The sequence below is a fragment of the Simochromis diagramma genome, unplaced genomic scaffold (genome assembly GCF_900408965.1).
Source record: "Simochromis diagramma unplaced genomic scaffold, fSimDia1.1 OVJJ01000596.1, whole genome shotgun sequence".
NCBI lineage: Eukaryota > Metazoa > Chordata > Actinopteri > Cichliformes > Cichlidae > Simochromis > Simochromis diagramma.
The window spans coordinates 9721373-9744554 of NW_024387245.1; the positions used below are offsets into that span (position 1 = coordinate 9721373).

The window sequence follows — 23182 nt, forward strand, 5'->3', positions numbered from 1 at the left end:
TGGCAACTTTTCAAAGCGTTCTTGACTTGCATCAGGTGTTTTTGGTTGGTCGGTTTGTGCGGTGAAACCGAGTTAGGGCGTTTTAAAGGTGTAGACATTAACAAGGAGTCAAAAGAGCAGGAAACAAAATAAGCAGGACTTTGTAAAGAACATACTTTATGGTCTTATGTGTAATTTGTAATTAGTGTGCTTTGTTGCAAACATCACTGATGTAATGCAAGTACTGGTCCACTAAGAAAGGAAACTTAATGTGTTTAACGAAATGTGCTCAGTACAATGCAAAAAGTCTGTAAGCAGAAAAACACGCTGCAGAATAAGTCAGCAGCGCATAATGCTACATCGAGATGAGCAAACAATAGGCACGTGCTGATTTGGAGTCAACAATGCAACACTGCACCTTAATGTGTCTGGGCCAAACAATGCAAAAGCCGATTATGCAAATTGGGGTTATCGAGGGCACCGCAATGTAACAATGGCACCAAGTTGATTGGGCTGTGTGCGTGCACACTACCCATTCCCCATGGGTTTATTTTTTTCCCCATAGATGCCCTTCCTAAAAAACCCCTACCCTGTGGTCTCTTTTGTGAGGCCTCATTAGAGACCCCTGTCAATTGGAAGGACAAGGGTCATGGCACAGGATCAGATTGATCGATACCCCCCAGCATGATCAATCAAGTTGTCTTTTGGTTTCCACCAATAGGATACCAGCTTCTACCAAAACAAAGGGGAGAGAGGGGAAAAAGAATGCCAGAAAGAATTAGGAGCATTAAGAATAGGCAGAATGTAAACAAGCCTGCCTGGCTGAACAGAATCCAGAAGCCTCCTTTTTTTCCCCCCTCAATTTAGAATGACAATGTCGAGGACAATGTCATTAATGAGTGGCGCTACTCATTGATGAGTGGCCTGCGTCATCATGATGCACCTGTAATGCCCTTGGGTCTTTCTGTGTTTGCTCTAGATTTGCAACACTTTGTTGGAGATTTAGATCAGTAACTGCACAGTGATCCATTTCCTATGAAATAACAATCGCACGCACACAGACAATGGCTGTCTTCATCTTCTTTAGTGGTCATTTTTTGAGCTAATATTAGGTTAATAGTGGTACACATTTGTCTTTAATCATTACTATGGAAAAATTCCACTTTTTTCTACTTCCATTTAATTATAAATCACCTCATTTCGCATTTCTAAATTACAAGTCGCAAGCAAGCTTTTAGCATTTGCAGAGTTAAGAAAATTGAAATGATCCATTAGCTTTGATTATCAAACAGTCTTAACAAATGGGCCAGGTTTTTTTAAGGATCCTTTCAAATTAAAATTGCCCAGTGTGTATTTTCAGTAGAGTGCTGCTTACGAGCCAAGGAATTATTCTCCCTAAGGAATAATTCCAGCCACCAAGGAGTTACAAATCATGGAAATGCGATGATGGAATATAGAAAGGAAAGGTGATTAGTGCTAAATCATCAAAAACATACTTTCTTTACCTCATTTCCCGAGCAACACTTTGCATGACATTAGCTGGCCAAGAGCCAGGCATAAAGGGCGTGCTGTAATGGGCGATTCTGAGGTGAAAGATAATTCTTTTAAAGCTAGCAGCTATACAACACAGTCATGACATGCAGCATCAAAATGGATTTGGGTTTGCGCGAACATACTACAGCTTAAAAACAAGAAAAACAAAAGAAGTCTTGAGTCACATGTCGTTTCTTTATATTTTACTGGGAAATGAGATTTAGGTAAGCAGATGCAGTGATTTATTGAAATGTGTTTAAACATACATGGAAATAGACTGCATGGGGTAAAAACAAAGATTATACAACTCTAAAAACATTTTTATAAAAAAAAAAAACACAATTTTCAACATAGCCTGAACTCTGTTTGGGAAGCTTTCTTCAGGAATACAGTACAGCGTTCCTGATTTTTATTTTATTTCATATATATTTTCCTTCTAGACTTAATTGTATTTTTATTAAGTGCTCTTGAGCAATATTTCTCCGGGCTCTTTGAAGGTCCTAAAGTTTTTCTTTGTCTTTTTGCCTTTTTTCCCCACTCATTTTTAGTCCAGTCCTTGTACCTGACCATTTTTAGAGAAATATTTCTTTGTTCGTTTAATCACTTAATTCTGACATATAAATCACTTAAACATAGAAAAGGCACTGAACTCAAGACATGAACCAGTGTTGTGTCCACACATAATGGAAATCTGAGCAAGCAACCAATTTAAATTGTATCTTTAGACCCTTTGGTACTGGTAGCCAGCCACAGAAAAACACAATTTGTTCCAATTTCTTTAGGTGAATCTACAAAAAACGCCCAAGATTACAGTTCACTGGGCTCAAAATAGTATTTTTGCACCAACAAGATGATTCCCAAAGAGCTATTTCCTGAAAACTTTGTCATATCTCACTATGGTATGTAGTGTGTCATTAAAAAAAGTGGAGAAAACTGGACAAGTCGAGGGCAAAAAGGGAAGGAGGACGGAAATACTATTCCATGACGAATTAAAATCTGACAGTATTTTTCTGCATGGACACGATCCCCAAACCACGTCAGTCGCCATCATGTTTTACAGGCGACTGTAGACACTGTCTCTCCAGACCTCCTCCATACATACTAACGACAGTTTGAAGCAAAAATTTCAAATTTGCATTCATCACTCTATAAAATCTGTGGTCAATGACTTTCAGTCCAGTTCTTGTGTAATTTGGCATTTATCAGTGTTTCTTTTTGTAAAGAATGGCTTCTTGGCAGCCATCCTTTCACTTACACTATTTCTGGTGAGGCTTTCGTGAACAGTAGGGTCAGCTGTATCTCTCACGTCCTATGTCAGGATATTTTCCAATTTCTTAAGACCATGACTTTCACATGCAGCTCATCTGCTTTATACTTTTTTTTTTTTTTTTTTAGATCTTTCACTTCTTTTTCCTACACCAATTTCCCCACAGTATTTATTGAAACACTGCACAGCATTTTGAGATATAAGTTTTCAGCTGATTGCTCTTTTAGAATCATTTTGTTGGTTCAAAAATCCTATTTCAAGCCCATTTAATTGTGTTATCTTCTGCATTTTTAAAAGATTGCACAACCTCTCCTAGACTTCAGATTGGCCCAAAATTCTGTTTTATTTCTGTAAGGCCTACACCCTGAAGCCCCAAAGTACGATGATCTCTCCACCGTGTTTCACAGCTGGATAAGGTTCATGTGCAATGCCTCTTTTCCATAAAACATACATTTTACTTTTTTTTTATGACTTTCTACATTGTAGGCGCAAGATGGCGGCGCACGTAGTTGCAGCAGCTCAGTGTTCCACCGATCGATGCTATGTTTGGATATATTTTGATATTGCTAGGGATGATGCAATGATCGGGGACCATTCTTAATTTCGTTGTACCTGTGACAATGACAATAAAGTTTCTGATTCTGATAGATACATACTGAAGATATCAAATATATGAAGCAAGATATATGTAGCAAAAAAACTGATAAATAATTCTAAATATGTCTTATATTTTAGATTCCTGGAAGTAGCCACTCTTTGCTTTGTGTACAGCACTGCAAACCCCTGACCTTCTCAATGAATTTCATGATGTAGTCACCTGAAATGGTTTTCACTTCACAGGTGAGCCTAGTCAGGGTTCATTTGCGGAATTTTTTTGCCTTCTTAATGGGGTTGGGACCATCAGTTGTGTTGTGCAGAAGTCAGGTTGACAGCCTCATTCGACAACTGTTAGAATTCATATTATGGCAAGGACCACTCAGTTAAATAAAGAGAAACGACAGTACGTCATTACTTCAAGAACTTTGAATGTGTCCCAAAGTGCAGTCACAAAACCCAAAAAGCATTACGAAGAAACTGGCTCACATGAGAACCGACCCAGGAAAGGAATTCCAAGAGTCATCTCTGCTGCCAAGGATAAATTCATCTGAGTCACCAGCCTCAGAAATCGCAAAGTTAACAGCACCACAGATTAGAGCCCACATCAATGCCACACAGTTCCAGTAGCAGACACATCTCTACATCAACTGTTCAGCGGGGACTGCGCAAATCAGGCCTTTAGGTAAAGGTAAACTGATGGTCTCTACCCACCATGAAGCATGGAGGAGGAGGTGTGATGGTGTGGAGGTTCTTTGCTGGTGACACTGTTGGAGATTTATTCAAAAGTCAAGGCACACCGAACCAGCATGGCTATCACAGCATCCTGCAGCGAGATGCCGTCCCATCTGGTTTGTGTTTAGTTGGACCAAAAATAATTTTATGAGGTGTGTCCAAACTTTTGACTGGTAGTGTAGTACGCATTTTGCCAAGAAGCTCTGCTTTTATCTCATCATTCCACTTGCTAATTTTTCACAGTGGTTATATTTGCAGTACCCTTCTTTTAGAAATATCATTCACTCTTTTTTTTCTTATAGCAGACAGATAAAGATTTTAGCAAGTTGTTCTGCATACAATTCCTGCTGTTACCCATGATCCTCTTGTGTTGGATCACGAACATTCAGGTCTTAAAAAGTTGTTCTCCAGGCTTTACAGGCTTTATGAATTTCTCTGATGCTTTTTATGAAGTTGCTGCAATTTTGGCACACTTCACACAAACCAGTCTTTCTTGAGAGGAGCAGGTTTTACCAATAACCACCCTGTATGCATTTATTTATAGGGATGGGTACCTCTTCAGCCCACACTTCCAGTCTCATCTCATTGATTGGAGCGCCTCAAGAGGTAGTTTTTAGACCACAGAGGTTCACATAGGTTTACTTCCAGCCTAGACTGTGAAAGTTTAATCAAAGTGTTCAATGAAAGGCATAGAAAGTACAATTTATTTCTCCATTATTAGTTTAGTGAGACTGTGTCTGACTGTCATTGTGATTCAGATGAAGCTCACTAGTTTCACCTCACTACTGTGACAATACTGCAAATTGCAAATGGATCTGAACACCAGACAGAATGATCTTGATCAACTCCGTTTCAATTCCCATTTCCTCCTGATTCAACTGCTGATTACTGTTTCAGCAGTTTCATTTTTAAGACGTTTAAATGGCGCAGCAGACAGAGGAATTACAAACCGAAGGTGTGAGAATAAGACATAGTAAGCCAAGGCAGAAGGGTCCATTTTTTCCCCCCGACTTCTCACATTTTGTAATAACTCTCAGACCATATAATATCTTATTTCAATATACTGCTACTTGTCAAACCTGAGGAGCTCTTGGTGAAGATATACAAGATCATTAATAACGGCATGTGAAGACCAGTGTGAGAAATCCTGAATATAAAAGTTCAGCAAAAGGGTAATGATGTCTTTACTCAAGACAAATAGGGCTGATTCACTGATCCCCAAAATATATGGTCTTCATTAAAAGGGTCTAAAATTCAGATTAGATAATTGTCTGCCTCTGTCATTGTCTACAGCTCTCTGAGCCTGCATGGAGAGGCTGGAAGTGCTCCCCGAGATCATGAAAACTATTAATACATAATAATGGTGAGATCAGGGAGACATCACTGGAGGGCTAAATCTATTCCTTAGAGCAAATTTAACCTTGACCTTCTTATCCCAGTGACCAAGCTTCCCTTCCTTAAGCCAAGGGTCAAGAATCATATTTTCAGCCTAATGTGTCCCTTCAAAGCAGACTCTGATCTAAAATATTGAAATGCTACCATTTCTACTGTTATAGGCAGGGAAAGGGCCTTATCGTCAGACTTTCTTTGTGCTCCTTCAGAAATAATATTATCTACTCCAACAACGCACCGCAGATACATGCAAGGAACACAGACACTCCTTGATGTTTATCATGTGTGCCAGTAAAGGCATCTAGTTTTCAGTATTTATACCATATTATATCTCACATGGCTTTGGGGAGGGCACAGATGCTCTGACAGCATCGTGAGAAACCACATCATCCTTTGGACAACTACAGGAAGACTGCGAGCTTGTATATGCTGTGCGTGCCTGTGTGCACATGTGTGCCTGCACAGGTGTGCAGAGGGAGTGAAGCAGGCAGGCGAACGGACAGGCGCACTGGGTGCCTGTGAGGTCAGGGGCTAGGTGGAGTGTTAGCGGGAACGACACCTGACAGCAACTCGGTGGATGTGCCCTGGCAGTTCTGTACATTCATGTCACTACTGATAAAAGTCAGCACCTGCTGAGCAGGAGGAACTACAGTGGTGGTGCCACCGGGTCCTCCATACAGGACAAGGAGAGGAGGATGAGAACACTTCCTTCCGCCTGTCCTTCCCTGTCCCTCCAGCACTCACTGAGCAGACGAGTTGCGACAGCTGTGATAGGTATTGGTTGGGCAGGGGTGAAGATGCCAACCTTGTCAGTGCCAGAGGTTGGGAGCAAAGCTACATGCACCACCTGATTCGGGCTGGGAAAATGAAACCTGGATGCTTCTCTTGTTGTTGTGTAACAGCCAAGGGCAAAAGGAAGTCTACAGAACTTTCTCTGTTACTAGAAATGTTGCTGGATGGCTGCGTGTGTGTTACCGCCTAAAGTACAGTTATCAACTTAATGAGCTCATTTTTTTTAAGGGTCTGTGAGAAGAAGTTCAAATAAAAACGGGCCCAAAAAAGTCAAAGCAGTGAAGGTGGTAAACGTAAGTGGGATATAATGATGTTAATTGTTTTCCTGGAGTCAGGGAATTTTTTTAAGGTTCTCTGGAATCCTCTCACTGTCCAAAATTGCTCACATAGAAGGTTCCAAATTGCCCATATTTAGCAATATAAATATCAGCTAAAACTTTATAATACCCACTGTAAATAACCAGGTAGGTGAATAGTTGATTACATTTTAATCTTTCTTATTTAACAGTGCAATAGTAATTATTCTGTAATGCACATGTGATGACCACAGTGAGACCGACTCTCAAATGGTCATATTTATGATGCTTAAACCTAACTGCTAGAAAAAGCAATCAAAGTAAACAAAGGGAACAGGGCACAAACCACAGTCTCTAGGTTCACAGTCTTTAGTGACACCTGCCAGCAATCAGAACTTTATAGGAGCCTGCTACATCTAATATCCAAAGAATGTTTACAGATGCACTACCCAGCATTAAGCAGCATTATGCAGTCATACAGCACTTTCATTCCACTTTGGGTGGAAAAAAGTAGTTAATTTAACAAAAAGTGCATGTCTTTGGGAGGAATTAGGGTAGGTGGAGGAAACTGCCACAGACGCGGCGAGCATTCACACACTCCAACAACAGACAGGCCTTAGCTGACCAACCAGGTGATTTGAATCAGGAACCTTTTCGCTGTGAGGTGACAGTGCTAACCGCTGCACCACTGTGCTCTCAGTCGGTTATTTAGTGCTTGTTAACAGTGCTGGGAAAACTCACAGTTTAATGCAAAGTCAGTTAAACTTCAAGGGATACCAGTGGGCCAAGTTAGGATAATCTACACCTATGACAATCCTGCCTTAGTGCAAATCAAATCGACAACAGGTGCACAAAAGAGGTGACAAGAAGACCATCCTCAACAGGGAATGGTTTTGCCCATGGTGGCCACTGCGCTCTCCTTATCACTCCACTACTGATTTTTCTCTACTTTTGCTTTTTTGTCAGTGTCCACGTCACTGCTGGTAGCTTGAGATGGTACATTAAGCCTATTGAGGTTTCAGAGGTAAACGAGTTTCTCCACAATGGCACATCTGTGCGTGCTGTCACAGGAATGTTTGCTGTATCTTCCAGCAGTATCACAACTATGGAAGAAAACACCAGGAGATGAGCCATTATATAGGAGAGACTACTTAAGTTTACCTAGTTCTCCATTATCCATTAATTAATGGTTATTACCATTCCAGTTTTAACATGACAACCTGCAACATACAGTAGATGCAATATAACAAATGCTAACCTTAACCTTTGAAGGAAATAATGGTTGCTGTGACAGAGCAGTGAGTGAGTGGCTCAAGAGTGCGTAAGTAGAGATATTGCTTACCTCTTTAAACTTGAATGAAACAAGTAAGCAAGTTTAAAAGAAACATAACTTTTTCTCTCATTATTTCAGTATGTAGAATATATACACACCTATATAAAACCAGGCAAATGGGCATCATGCGTGGAAATGTGCAGCTCTTCTGGGTCCCCCACTCCAAAATAGGTGAGGAACGTAATTTAAAGAAATCGTAGGAAATGAAATGCAGTTTTAGCAAATGTTTGACTTTTGGTTCAAATGCATGGCCATTCCTGAGCCCTGTGTTTGTAGTTCAATTCAACTGAATGTTATAGCATCAAATCACAACAACAGTCAGATCGAGATGCTTTATATCGTAAAGATCCTACAATAATATGCTGTGCCCAGGGCTAAGTTTTTAATGTTTGTTAATGTTTGTAACATTAAATGCTGGTTTGCACTGTATTGTTCATTATTTAATTCAAACACTCTGCAGTTGATAAAAAGCCACATTCTGCCACCTAGTGTTCACATTCAGGGGGACAGGGGGAAAGCCCCCTTTACATTCATCTGCTGCCACATTTGTCATATTCACATTACGACGTTTAAATTCACAATTTTAGAACTTGGCAGCAGTGAATAAACAAGTCGTTTTCTCTCTATATGACTTTTGTGCGTGCGTGCTGACCGCAGAGCAGCCCCCACACACTCCTACTTACTTCAGAAAGAGCTGATCTGCAACTTCTCTGTAACCCAGAACAAAACGGAAGCAATTGTCCAGTGGGCGGGTTGTTTTCTACATTTTTCTTCTCCAAATGACTGAAAATGAGGGGCCGGCTATAGAGCAATTGGTGCCGTAAGCAAAAACAAACTTTGCAAGTCAAAGTAGTAATAGCTTGTGGAAAAATATCACCTTCAGCAGAGGGGTTTGAAGAGAGGTTAGGTTGCAGAGAGAGTGTGTGTGTGTGTGTGAGTGAGTGTGAGGGGGTTGGTGAGGCACTGGAGGAAGAGCGGGGGAGGCCAACTTGGATGCATGTGCTGCAAATTAGGCAGGCAGCCCCTCATGTTGGTAGCAGCGGAGGAGGCAAGAGCGCGGGAGTTTCTGCATGGCTGCAGACTGCTGCTTGCACCTTGGGGGATGACTGACCCGGGTGCGAAAAGAGGGAAGCCAACACAGAAGGCTATGACGAACACTTGCTTGCCAGTGGCCCCCCACCCCCTCTCTCTTTAGCCCTATACGCAGCCCCTGGGGAACCCTTGCACGCACTTAAGCAGCCTCTGCATATCCACTCCCCATGTGAGTCTTCAGTCGCTCTTTTCTTTAAACAAGACCTCCTTTCCCCTCTACATGTGTTTGAGGCCTGCCGTCCCCTCCTCCCCTCCCTCGGCCACGGCGAAAAGGCTGTGCTTCATTTCGTTCTGGATGGGAGTCTACATTTGTTCTGAAAATAAGCAGCCAGCCTCATTTTGCAGGAATATGCACAAACGTCTTCAAGGTTTCACGCCTGATAAACACAGAAGCAGAGTTCTATTTCACTGCAACACTTGAATACACACTTCCACAAGAAGTACAAACAATACTATCCAGGTAATCTCTCTCCAGTCACACTCACACGCAGATAAATAACATTTCTGCACCACGGTTTGACACAGATTTGGAGTTTATTCACACATAACATACTACAGTGGGTAATGTATTCAAGAAACATTGAACAGCGCTGTCATATGACACAGGAAAAAACAAAACAAAAACAACGAAAAAGACACCGAACCCTTTCTTTGCCATTATATAAAAATAGTGTTGCTACAAAAGTATAAATTAGGTTTACTAATAAGACAACTCAGATCTGACTCTACACAGGAAAATGCTGCCAAAGTGCGATAAAAAGACAAAATGAAGAGAATCAAAACATACTTTTTTTGCGTTTTAGCAGAGTATAAAAAGGAAGAAATACCTGTAAAATAGGATGAAAGCAACACTAATTTCTTAACCTGAATTGATAATACAGACTATAATCCATAGTTAAAACAGAACAGATCTCCATGTTAGCATTCTTATACCACATTTTAACAACCAAACTTTTATTATCTGAATAAGTTAAAATCCTGAAACAAAATAAAACTTACAGCTGATTTCAGTTTTCTAGTAACAGTATCTAAGTTGAGTTTTCTATTATATCAAAACCTTCTGAAATGCTACTGTAGAAAAAGAGGTATAATGTTATTGGTGCTCCCTACTTTATCTCTGAAATGAAGGTGCCCCCTTGTGGCATAAAAACAGCAGTTCTCTTGTATTTACATAATACATCCTCTGAAAATGGATGATGTCAACCCATTAACACCAGTCCACAATCAGCACAGCTACTCCCACCTTGAAAGGTTAGAATTCAGTCCGGGGTTGCTTATCCAACTCCTAATGAGTGTCTTAAACATCAACTGAGAGCCAATATGATTCATTTCCATCTGATGACAGACACTGGCTTATAATGTTATATATCAGAACTCTTATTAAAAGCATGCATATCTTAGATATACTCGTTTAATCAACAAAAGAACGCTATTTCTACAGAAAATTAAGTTGACATCATTACGTCAACAATGGCATTTTGTCCCAGAGCATATCCTATTGAAAATACTTATTTAAAAACTCTAAGAAAAAAAAATCCCTTCATCATTCAGTTGAGGATAACTTGAAACCACAAATCATTGTACAGTATTTTGACTATGTCTTTGACGAGCCTAAATTTTTGTATGAACATCTGATTTCCAATCTTTAAATTACAACACTACCTTCTGAGTACTGAGGTAAAACATTGGATTGGTAATTAAAAAATTAAATACAATTTACAGCAATTTTTCTTCTTCTTCCTCTTCTTTTTTTGATTTTTTTTTTACCAAAATATATAAATATATATATTTAAAAAAACACATTAGATATATTAAGAAAACCATTATGGGGAAAAAAGCATTTATGAAATACTAAATCAAAGCTTGGAGGTAAGGAGGGCTACAGTCTATTAAAAAACATCTTGTGTAGTTATGAACAGTTTGTAACGCAGAGCCTTTGACCTTTAATTGACATAAGGGTTTTAAAGTTTTAATGCCACTAAAACAAAGATGACAAATGTTATGACATAAGTAAAAAGGGCATTCTGGAGTAATAAAAGAATCCGATGTCCAACCATAATCTGATAATTGCTCCCTCTCTTTTCTTGCGTTTCGTTTTCTGTCATTCTTCACAAACTAAAAGGTTACAGTCACATTAACCTTATATTTAACTGTCCTTCACCAACCCTCGAAAAAAGGACGTGATCTTTAGGTTCAAATGCGGATGATTAGCATCGATCGCTACGAGGATGACGGGGCAGCCTTTCAGTCAATAAGCACGATATGCAGAAGCATCAGAGTAGTGACATCAGTTCCAAATACAGTGTGTCAGTGTTTTTATTGGCTGGAAAAATGAACCGATTCAAGGTCAAAAGTGACACTGAAACAGGAAATGAATGTTTGAATGGACCTGTCGTACACAAGCAGCAGCTGAAATGAACGAGACACAATACTGAGAGGGAACACATGTATGTCTGTACCTGAAGTTGCCCGAGGGCTTAAAGTTGGGCAAAGTTTGTTTTTTACTCTTAATCATGTAATAAAGTGATATTTAGGTTGGCTGTTAGCGTTTAAGGGGCAGGTGATGTAGCCCGAGGCCCTAAAACAATATAAAATCAGCCAAATGACAATTTTCAAAACTAGTCTCTGATATCTACCACCGAGTCATTTCAGTGTACGTTTATACAGTGGATACTTGTTACATGTGGATACTGTGCTACTGTAAAGATGATTACTGACCTCGTGGGAATGAAAAAGATGAAAGCACACATGCTCAGTTAATCTGACATTTTGACAACAAGCACTTTAAAAGTACAGTGGTTGTCCATGAGTCGTCTGAGCACTGGGACACTGCTTTGTTTCCCTTTCTATGCGAATAAAAGAAAAAGTAAATACAATGTCTACAAGCCATTGAAAGGATGAGTCAAAAGAAGGCCATTAAACAGTAATATAAAGGCATGATGTTGGCTCTGACTGTAGGGTTTAAGGTGATTGCATGAAAGAGACTTAAGGCCCAAAAAACAGAGATAACAAACCAGTACTCGACTAATTAGTACCAGAAGCAACAAACAAGATTTACAGTATAGCTTCCATTCATCCAAGTCATTTTAGGAGGTAAAAGCTCAAGTGTATGTATACTAGGATCCATAAAAAAATAAATAACTTGACATATGCATGCGTTGACTTTAGTAAATGCACAAGCAGAATGTGTCCTGTAAAAAATAAACCCTCAGTGTTTCTTCTCTTGTTTGTTGCGATTGGCACTAACTGTATTTGGGGTGGAACGTTTCACAAAAGTCACGGTTCAGTACATACCTCGGCATTGAGGTCACAGTTTGGTTTCTTTTCGGTACAGTGAGGAAAAGTGGCGGTGCCTTCTTGGATATGGTCATTCCTGAGAAAATCCCATTGATTTTACAAACAAATAACTGAAAGAGTTTATCCTTGATAATTAACTGTAGGAGTGTGATGAGAACAGTCGGAAAAACTATGGCCTGTGGATAAAGCTTATTGCCTTAAAAAGGGAAACGTGTAGCTCACAAAAGGAAGACAGCATGTATATACGAAATTATAAATGCGAAGCGCATAAGTCCCTACTGACAAGTCTTTTCAGACTGAGCTTAAAAAAAAAATAGACTTATAGGCGCAAACAAAGATTTATGCAAGTATCAATTAGCATTTTGCCTCCAAGCGACAGCCTTTCATCTGAGGGAAATGCAAAGGTAAAATGTCTTCAGTGTAAAAACAACTTACGCAATTCTTAATCGGCTACAGAGCTGAGTGATGTAGCAGTACTGGAAACTAACAATGAGATAGTCAAAAGGGTCACATAATGCTGTCACTGCTCGATATAATGTACGGATTAATCACGTTTTTGTAACTGCCTGTTAGGATATGGTACAGCTGAATGAAATCGAACCACAAACAGATTCTAATGTGATGTTTTCCTCTGTGTAGATGTATGAAAATCACTTGTAAAGAAATGTCCACCAAAGATAAAGTTTATCATTTCGTCTCTTCTGTGCAAGTCAGTGAGTTTGACTTTTATATCTAGCAGCATAAGACTTGTATCTAGAATGAAAACGTTGGATCACTTTTCTTTACCATTGGTAACATAAAAAAAGAAAAGCATCACACTTGTTTTGTCTGTGTTTTTCTGCTACTTTTTACTTCTTTAAATGAAAAAGTTGCATGCACTGCATGCGAATCATCTGCAGCTACATTTTAGGACACTGATGCAACCATCAAAGTCAACTGCAATGATTAAGCTCTCAGTTACCTGCCCGTGGCTGAATGTGCTGAAAAATAAACATTTCTATGACTTGTGATAAGAAATGATAAACCTAGTACACCTATTTGTCAGAGGTGCAATGGCAGTGAAGATCCACCGCTTGATTTTTTTTGTCATACACCAATGAATATTACTTTAGAGATTGTAAATACCTGGTCAACTTTGACAGTCAATTTTCAGAGGTCTATGACAGGAGCTTCAAGCAATGAATGCTTTACCTGAAAATGTTGTCATCCAGTGAGAATAACAGCATTGTAGCCTTGTAGTAGTTTAGTTAATAGGCTGGAGTAAATCAAATCACTGGCTGTGACAAGACTAAACTCATCCTGCTTATGTGTGCATCCCAAACCGAGGGCAGAGTACCAAACAGGACAATCTTTTGAGAGTTACTGTTCCACCCCTACATTTTGGCCACAGTACTTAACAACTCCATAAAAAATATGTAATACGCCGTATTGTTTTATGGGTGTTTGCAACCTTAACAATGTGACTTTATCTTTAAATATTTGTCTCGAGAAGTATTTAATGTCCATACACATTTATGTTTACAGTTAGTCTAAACCTAAAATATATAAATAATAGTCTTGAGTCATTGGTTGGAGGTGAAGGTTTGGTTGATTAGGTTAGTTAGGTTTTCTTCTAGCCCATGTTAGAGTGAAGGAAAATTAGTTTGTTCATTTCCTCAGCAGTTACCTGCTGCCTCCTCTTCATAGCCAAGCTCTGCTCACACACAGTCACGCACTCTCTGCGTATGCCCACAGCAGGCACTGCAAGTAGCCACAGTGCCAGGCGAGCGAGCCTGGGGAACTTCTCGCCCACTGTTGAGCTCCAATACTGGAAGAGATCGGGTGCACCTTGGAGGAGAGGCTCAGCCAGGTATTGAAAAATCTCTTGTCTAACTTGGCTTTGGCTGTCATCGTTACCAGACACGGTGCAAGATGAGGAGGACCCGCGTGAGGGGCCACCATTGTTTCCACTTCCCTCTACTCGGCTTATTTTAGGAGTGGGGGGGCCATCGGCGTCCCGCTCGTCACCACCTGAACCTCCACCACCAGTGATACCACCATCCCTAGTTTCAGCAGCCATTTCGCACGCACGAGAGATTATGTCTTCATGCTGGTAGGCTGGCACTGAACGCAGCTTGAGCTGTGGGTCCAGGACCATAGCAACCTGGTGAGCTCGTTCAACCTGGCAAAAAGGAAAAAATGATACTGTCAGTACTGACTCATAGAAAATACTCCATTTATCTTGTTGTTGTTAAACACTGTGTATTGTACAACAGTGGTCCCCAACCCCTGGGCCTCGGACCGGTACCGGTCCGTGAGAGTTGAGGTTGTGGCGCAAAAAAGGTTGGGGACCGCTGTTGTACAATCAAGATGCAAATATCAGGTGAAATGAATTTTATAAAATAAAAACTAGAATTGCTACTCAGAACAAGCCAGTTCTAATGTAACTTATTTAAATTAAGATAAAAGAAACATTCATTTAGCAATACAGAAGTTATTAAGTGTAAGCAATACCAGTTTAATACCTTGAAGTTTTCCTTGAGTGCTTCTAGGAAATAGTGGCAGAGTTTGCTAGCTGTGCCGGTTCCAGCCTCTCCAGCTTTGGATGTGAAGAACTTCTCCAAGCGCAGGTAGACGGGCAGCACCTGCTGTAAAGTTGGTCTCCTCTGGCTGCTCAGCTCCAGAGCTGCCAGGCGCAGAGGTGCCAGCAGACAAGCCAGGGTGCCTAGCAGATGCTTGTTGAGACCTTGGAGGAGCGGGGCTGTGGCCTTACTGCGGCCATAAGCCTCACAAATCTGTTCAAAGTGGGCATGGACCTGCAGGAGAGCTTCGGCCATACGATCCCAACAAGGAGGGGTGGGGCATTGTGCAGGGTTGCCCTGTGGACCTTCCTCAGTTGTGCTTGTGGATGTGTTGGTACACTGTTCATCACGGAGAATGAGTGTGGTAGAGGAGGAGATATCTCTGCATGTGGAGAGAAGCTCAGCCAGCTCATGAAGCCCTCGAGCCTGGAGGCTTCGCTTCCCAAGAACGGCCTGAACAACCGCACCGAGTGAGCATCCTGCGCAGCGCAAACATATCCGCCCCCGGCCCCCGCCTCCCAGTGGTGACCCTCCAAATCCTGCCGCCCACACTCTGGGCTCAGAGACATACACAGTGCGGATGTCTGACATCACAAACTCAGAAAGCACGTTCTGCACCCAGTGATGAACCTGTTCTGGCCCTTCCCTCAGCTCAGCCTCTCTTACACCAAGCACGTAACGCTTTAGTCTCGAGCCCTCCACCTGGTAGGCTGTTAGAACGTAGCAAGCGTCTGGGCCAGATGTCTGGGAGTGGCAGGTGACGGCGATGCCAAGCGAAGCATTTGAGCCTAGAGCACACGTGACCTTGACTTTTACTTGGTTGTACATGCGGGGCAGCTGCCGCAGTGCCAAGGCACTCATGTTGCCAAGAGCATCACGGGTTGAGTAGGCACCATGACGAGCACCCGTATCCACTAGGGTCTGTGCCAACTTCAGGAAGTCCTTGCTGTTGAGCACATTTAGCATGCTCAGATCTGAACACATTACCCGTAATAGGCGTTCAGCCACCTGCTGGCGCTCCTTCTCAGGTAGTCCATTATTCTCTGCCAGGACAGACAGCAGATGGATGGTTAGGAAAACAGAACAAATGATAAGAAAGACAATTAGTGTTTATGTTTCTTTGGATATTCTGGCAGAAACATTAAAATAAGAAAAAGGATATAAAAACAATCAGAGAGGGATTATGACATGGTGTGAAGTCATTGCAATCAAAGGGGAAAGCTACACAGAGCAGACACCACTGCTGCCTTTATTAATCAGAGACATAGATGGCTTCTATGTTTCTAGTAGTTTTATTTAATAAACCAATGACATGATGAGAGCTACAGCACGAATGCAACATTACTGTACTTTCAAAGAGCTGTTGGCATAGTGCTTTAGTGCTACACAGAAAACAATCCAAATGTCCAAAATGTTTTATTTCTGTTTATTTTTGCTTATTCAGTAGCGATAAAGGCAGAAAATGTTGTGAAAGAGACAGGTATGCAAGAAAATTGCCCAGTGGGATATTACATATGGGAAGCCTCTTAACCACCAGGCTTAATGAAGTTGCGGTACTTACGGGTGAGAGCATGGTTTCTCTGGGAGATACTTTGAGGCTGGATTTGTAGTTTAACTGAGGAATGGGCCTGAGCCTGAGAGCCTCTCCACAGCTGCTCCTGAGGACCCGATACTGAAGAGGTTTTGGGAGAGTCCCCTTTGGTGTGGTTCTCATTATCAGCTGTTGACAGAGAGATGGAAGAGCTGGCTGAGTTGTTAATGGAAAAAAGCACAAGTTAATTGTATTGAGTGGAAGAAAATGTAAAGATTAAAACCATGACACAAAACAACTGTCTTTAAAAGAACCAATAACTTGGCCTCCCTGTGGTTGACAAATTGCACCTTAAAAATAAATACCACAAGTTAAAGAATTATTTTCCTAGTTGTTTCTCATTATAAGATCACACAGCGTTCCATCTATGGTAATTAATTTGCCAAAGTCAATCTCGGCAATATTAAAAAAAAAAAACCTCAAATCCAACTGATATATAATTTGTTTCACAGCTGACTAATAATCATACAATTCCAGCTGAAGACAGGGAACATGATTCCTACTTAACAGGATAACTACGTACAGTTGAACACTTTCAACATTAAATATTAAATAAAAAGGCTCAAAGACAGATACTTTCTTGCTTTCCTAGTTTGCATCTTTATTTATTTATTTATTTTTGTGTTAGTAAGTTTTGCAAGAATATTTGGCTTAATTGCTTAAAAACTGATTTTCTTCAGAACTGGAAAAAAAAAAAAAAAATCAGCATTGACATTTTATAATTAACTGAAAAAATAAAAGCAAAGCAGAGAATGCAACTTTATTCTGTGCAGTCCTGGGAAACGAAGCACACCCCATGATTCAGTAGCCTACAGAACCACTTTTAGCAGAAAGAACTTGAAGTCATCCTTTTCTGCATGACTTTATGTCTCTCACATCGCTGTGAAGAACCTCTGGCCCACTCTTTTTTGCAACATTGCTTTACTTCATTGAAGTTTGAAGGCATTTATCTTAAGGTCCCCCTACAACATTTCAGTTGGGTTAAGGTCTGGACTTTTTTTCAGCCGATCTGTTGCTGCTCTGATTGGTCTGTCAGTATATTGTTCTGCTGCATCATGTTGCAGTTCACAGTTAACTTTATCACACCACGAGCACACGCACAAGTCCTGTAGCTGCAAAACAAGCCAAAATGATACAGGTATATCTGTATCTACCACAGTGTTTGACATTCGATTGAGGTGTTTGTGCAGATAAGGTGTGTCTGTTTTTTTTGCCAAATGTGGTTCACTTGTGTATTACGGCCAAACATCTTCTCTTTCTTCTCATCTGTCCCAAGGACATTGTGTTTTTGTGGCTTGTTTAGATGCAAATGTCTCGACCTAAGCTGTGCTGTCATGCTCTTCTTAGAGAGAAGAGGCTGTTTTCTGGCAAACCTTCCAAACAAGCCCTACTTATTCAGTCCTTTTCGAATTGTACTGTCATAAACTTTAACATTTAACATGATAACTGAGGCCTTTGTGTAAAGTCTGAGATGTAGCTTTTGGGTTAAACTTTTTCGGATTTACCCCTGGAAAGTTTGTAGATGCAGTAAAGGTGTTTCTTGCAGGACTGCACAGAGTCTAGAGAAAACTCTCTTTTCACATGGACAGACAGACACACACACACACACACAAACAGTGACAAATGATGCATCAAATCTTTGCAACACTATTTCCAGCAAACTCAGATCCAGATCTGCAACAACCCTCATTATTGGCAGATATAGAAATATTATGTACAGTAACACGGAATACTAATTAAACAGTGGTGATATGTGATGAATGGCAGTTTTGAATGTATTGCAGCCACTGACACTGCGTTCACGTTACGTACTTTTTCTGCTGTCGTGCTTTACATGCATTTGTAGTCGTGGACTCACCAGCATGGGACTGCATGTGCTCCAGCAGGTTGTTGTAGAACTGGAACTGGATGCCACAGGCACCACAAGTGTACGGTTCTAAAAAAATCACAAGGCCCAGAAGAGTGTTGACTCTTTGTCAGAGGCAAAAATTAAAATATGGTCTGTCCCTGACGTGCACTGGATTTCTGCAAAATACAGCAGCTCCGAAACTCAGGCACGCCAGTATGTGGTAAAAGTGACTCCTTTTGAAAAAGCATTTATGAAATCTATGATTTTTTTATAGAGATATTTAATACTTAACAATAACAGTGAGCCTAAGAAAATGTTGCTGCCCAAAGGAGGCAATGCCAAGTTGTCAGATGTCAGTAAGACTAACAATGGGCATCTTGGTCAGACACTTTCTTGTTATAGTCAAGCCAAAAGAAGAAAAATATATCACCACAATTACATAAAGAAAGATTTTCACTAAATAACAACAGATTAAAAAAAAAAAAAAAAAATCAAGGAAAACAGAGAAAATGGCAAAATAAGCAAGGTGCATGCTTACATGCATATATTTGTTTAAGGCAGAGAGGTGTGGTTAGACTTACTCTGTGCTGTAGAGAAAGAGGTGGCCACCAGAGGGCTTGGCGTTCCTGTTAACAGGAGGACAGGAGGGGGAGGAATTTAAAACTACAGAGACAGTGGACCACCATCACTCATTTCCCTTCCTCATTTTATCACCGCATTAATATGACTTCATTTATTGTTTATTTTATTTTTATGCATTCATATTGTGTTTACTTTGAATATAATGGAACACAACAGAAAAATAAAGCAATTTACTAAACCTTGGAAAGATAGATAATATTGTATTGATTCTTTAAAAAGCAACTAAAGTGCTCCGTGTCCACACCTAAACATTAAAAGACATACCAGATTTACATATAGCCCTTATGTTCTTTGACATAATCTTTTTGTTTATGGATATACCACTCAAAATGCTCCTCCCACACTTATGGTACATGTCAACTGAGTGTTTTTATAGGTGAGGAATTGCTTTGCAAGCCACCAGACTGAGACAAAATAGAATAGACTGACAGGTGCCGTCCCTCTTTTCCAGCCTCGTCCAGCTGTGCAAACACTGAGCAAACGCCTGATTGGATGAAACTAACATGGCAGCTTGTTTGCCATGAAGTATTCTCTTCATAAATAAAAACAGTCCAACATATAGGAAAAAGATGTAAGGTGAGAAAGAAACTGATCGCTTAAACAGATTTTAGATTGACAATGGCTACTTTAATGCTTCTCAAGAGTTTTTAGAGCTGCTGTCTCTCACTGGAAGCCTTGTATTTGCATAAAGTAGCTTAATTTAACTTAAGCAAATCATGAGTAAGCAACTCAATTTCCTGTCACTCAAAACGCAACTCTGCACTGTCAGACAGCACTGCTTTCCTGTGGACATTAAGAGCGTCAAGCACCACTTTTGATAACCACTGAAACTCATCCACAGTATCAAATTAGCAGCCCTTCTTTTTATCTTAGAGAAGAAAAATAAGTTTAAGGGTCCCTAATCTGAAACAGGATCAGTGGAGGATAACAATTACATTGGTAAATAATGAAAAATGTCTGCATTTTCACTGAGTTGGTACATGTTGACATGTGCCACGGTTCAGGTCATTTGTGCTTTATGTTCTTCTGACTCCTCAAGATTTTACAGGGTTATTCCATCTCAAATTAAGGTGGGCCTACTGCTCAACCATCCCCAATTTGCAGTGATTGCTGTGAAATTTTAGCTATACTTTTCAAGATCCATCTGCCTACCTATCCATCTTTTCTATCTGTCAACCACTTTCAGGCCATTTTTTCACAAATTGAAATCTGAGGCAATGTTTGAACATGATTAACTCAAAAACTATTACAGATAAAAGCCCAAAATCTGTCCCAAATTATAAATCTTGATTCATTTCTTTGGTGAGAAGTACCAGGGAAAATTTCTCCTTTTATCTTCAAGAGTTTTTGACATGTACATATTCAAACATTGCCTCAGATTTCAACGTGTGAAAAAAAACAACAAAAAAAAAAAAGTCTAAAAATATGTTGAGGGACCATTTTTCAAAAAGAAGAAGAAGAAAATCTTGGGAGATTATTTGGTATATGAATCTATAAGTGTTTATGTGTTACATAAAATATGTGTTTCCAAACTTTGGACCATAAAGTTTGTAGGAAAACAGAAGGTTGAGCAGAAAATGTTTTAAAACTTAGCTGCTCTGAGATGGAACGACCCTTCAGTCTGCCCTTGGGGGATGAATTCACAGTCCACAATTCAGTGAATGTTGTAGGAAACAACAGGCTGTTTCTTGGAGGCACAGTTGACGTGATGCATCTTATTTGTGCTTGAATCATAAAGGCTCATTCACTAAAGATTTCTGTTACGGCTCTAATCCAAATATAAAGTTAGCACAGTTTAACACAAAAACCTGTATTTCTTTTTCTTCACAAGACCTTGATGTGGTCACCAATATAAGTGTAATCCAGGACCCAGTGTTGATAACAGGGCAGGGCAATATGGCCAAAAATATTTATCACGATATTTTTGAAAATTTGCAATAACGATGTAACCGACAATATAATTGACAAAATACTTTACAACTCCACAACTTTATTAGTGCAAAAAAACCCCATCAATGTATTTTCACTTAAACAAGCAGCTGTTTTTTTTTTATGTGCATTAAAGCTATATAAAAATTTAACAGTGCAAATGCAAATTCCTTGCTGACAGTTTAACCAAAAGGCATTTCCAGTGGAAATTGGCCGACATATCCTCAGCATAACCATGTATAATATCCACAAAACTTAAAAAGAGGTTATACACACACAATACGGTAATATTACGTTGAAGCACAGTATGTATCACTCCGCGAAGCTCCTGACTACGGTAGCCATAATGCTCCGACACTCCATCAAGTGGTGCGGCTTCGTAGCTTAGCAAAGTCGTACTCAAACATTTTTTGAGCGCCGTGTACCGCACAAAATCGGTTTGGTAATAACAACGGCTCGCTTGCATGCTCTACCAAAAAATGTGCTTTGGTGTGTATCTGATGGACGAAAGCCAAACCAGTTCCACACCACTGAAGTTGCACCATTTTTACAAACCAGTTCTGGTTCATCTGTTTTCACTCAACGACCCGCCACCGTGCTTTTTCCACCATGTGCGTATGTAAACAAAGACACTACGCATGTGCGTTTTACCCATATTCTATCGTGATATTTCATTTTCTTATCATTGCCTAACATTATACCGGTATTACCGTGAAGGGTATGATATGGCCCAGCCCTAGTTGATAACATGACATCACATGGAATTTTGTGTCAGGAATGTGACCACTTGTACTTTTTGTATTCGCATTACCATGCATTGCTCCTTTTGTGCACAACAAAACAGTATAAGAACATTTTGATAACACCTCATATGAACCCAAACATAACAGGATGAAGTTAATGCTCTACAATTTAAGCTAGTATATGCAGTTAGATGACACAAACCTCTCCATCTACATCTTCAGCCCAGGCATGGGTAGCAAAGCACTGTTTGCAGAAATGGTTTCTATTCTTCCATTCATTCATATACCTGAACTGTAGCATTACTAAAAATATTGTTTTTATTGTTTGAACAAAAATAATACATTTCCCCCCCCCCCCCCAAAAAAAAACCCCAACAACAACAACAAAAAAAACCCCAGTGACTTGTGCTCACCGCTCGAGTTCTGTGAACTGTTTGTGTCAACCAGACTGGACTGAATTGCACTTTCCAATTTCCGCCTGAATGGGCTGTCTGTATGTGAGAAAACAGGAAAAACGATGAGTGACATGGTCAGGCCAACGACTGTGGATAACATTTTTAATTTAAACTGAATCCGCACAACAGTTAGAGGGGGAAGCAAAGTTAATGACGTGCAATTTACACTTGATTTTAGTTTGCAGCATGCAAATCAATCACGCTAACAGCCTTGAAAATGATCCAAACGTTCAAATGATATTTAAATATGGGTTTAATTCCTCCTCTTCATTCCATCTTTTTGACCCACTTTTAAGCTCTGTGTGTGTGTGTGTGTGTGTGTGTGTGTGTGTGTGTGTGTGTGTGTGTGTGTGTGTGTGCCATGCTTTAAATAGTTCTTTATGGCACACTGCTTCTTAGCAGAATTACTTTTTTTTGTTAGGGGAGGAGATTTGGGGGGGGCCTTTAGAAAATAAAAATTAATGTGTAATTTCTTGTGTTCAGCAGCTAATGTTTAGGTGCTTTAGGCAATTTAAAAAAAAAAGGTGACATCAAATTTATTATTTAAATTGTTCACCCAACCATTCAGCAAAGATTAATTTCCTGCAAAGATATCACATATGCAACAGTAACCTTACACACAATTAACAGAAACTAACAATTCCAACAATAGTGCAGTTTTTTTTAAATCCTCAGCCAATCACAAAGCACTTAGGTTCTACATTGCCAAATCTAGAAATTATGTGTAATAATGTCCACTGGTGAACAAAAACATTATTACTTCCCAGCCTAATATGCTCCTTGTGTTTTTTGTGCAGTCAACATAGCATCAAGCACCCAGAGCATGACCTCCTCAAGCTCTGAAGGTTCCCTGTGGTATCTGGCACTGATTTGTCAGCAGCAGTCTTTTAATTGAAAGTTGTAAACCAGAGATGCCAAGCATCGCACCCAAACAGCCTCTTCATGGTTTCTTCCTCCTCAGTGATCAGTGACTAGGTTCTTATCACTGCTGACATGGGACGTATTTTTTCAGAGGCAATTTAGACGAGTCTTTGGGTCATCAAAATTATGGAGGACCACAAGAGCCACACGCATCAAAATAAAGAATTCTGTGCTTAAATAA

At 40.0% G+C, this 23182-nt stretch overlaps 1 protein-coding gene across 8 annotated transcripts in view; it reads right to left on the bottom strand.

Moving 5' to 3' along the window:
* Positions 1–9528: 9528 nt before the first annotated feature.
* znf618 (zinc finger protein 618) overlaps positions 9529–23182 on the bottom strand; it is a 45226-nt gene continuing 31572 nt past the window's right edge. For 7 of the 8 annotated variants that reach the window (XM_040053513.1, XM_040053511.1, XM_040053512.1 and 4 more), the window contains 6 exons: positions 22039–22116; positions 18893–18937; positions 18321–18398; positions 16433–16591; positions 14815–15914; positions 9529–14471 (listed from right to left, as the gene is read on the bottom strand). In XM_040053513.1, coding sequence (XP_039909447.1) covers positions 13923–14471; positions 14815–15914; positions 16433–16591; positions 18321–18398; positions 18893–18937; positions 22039–22116 — 2009 coding nt within the window. In that variant the 3' untranslated portion in view covers positions 9529–13922. The remainder of the gene's footprint in view (positions 14472–14814; positions 15915–16432; positions 16592–18320; positions 18399–18892; positions 18938–22038; positions 22117–23182) is intronic. The other variant, XM_040053515.1, reaches the window with a different exon arrangement.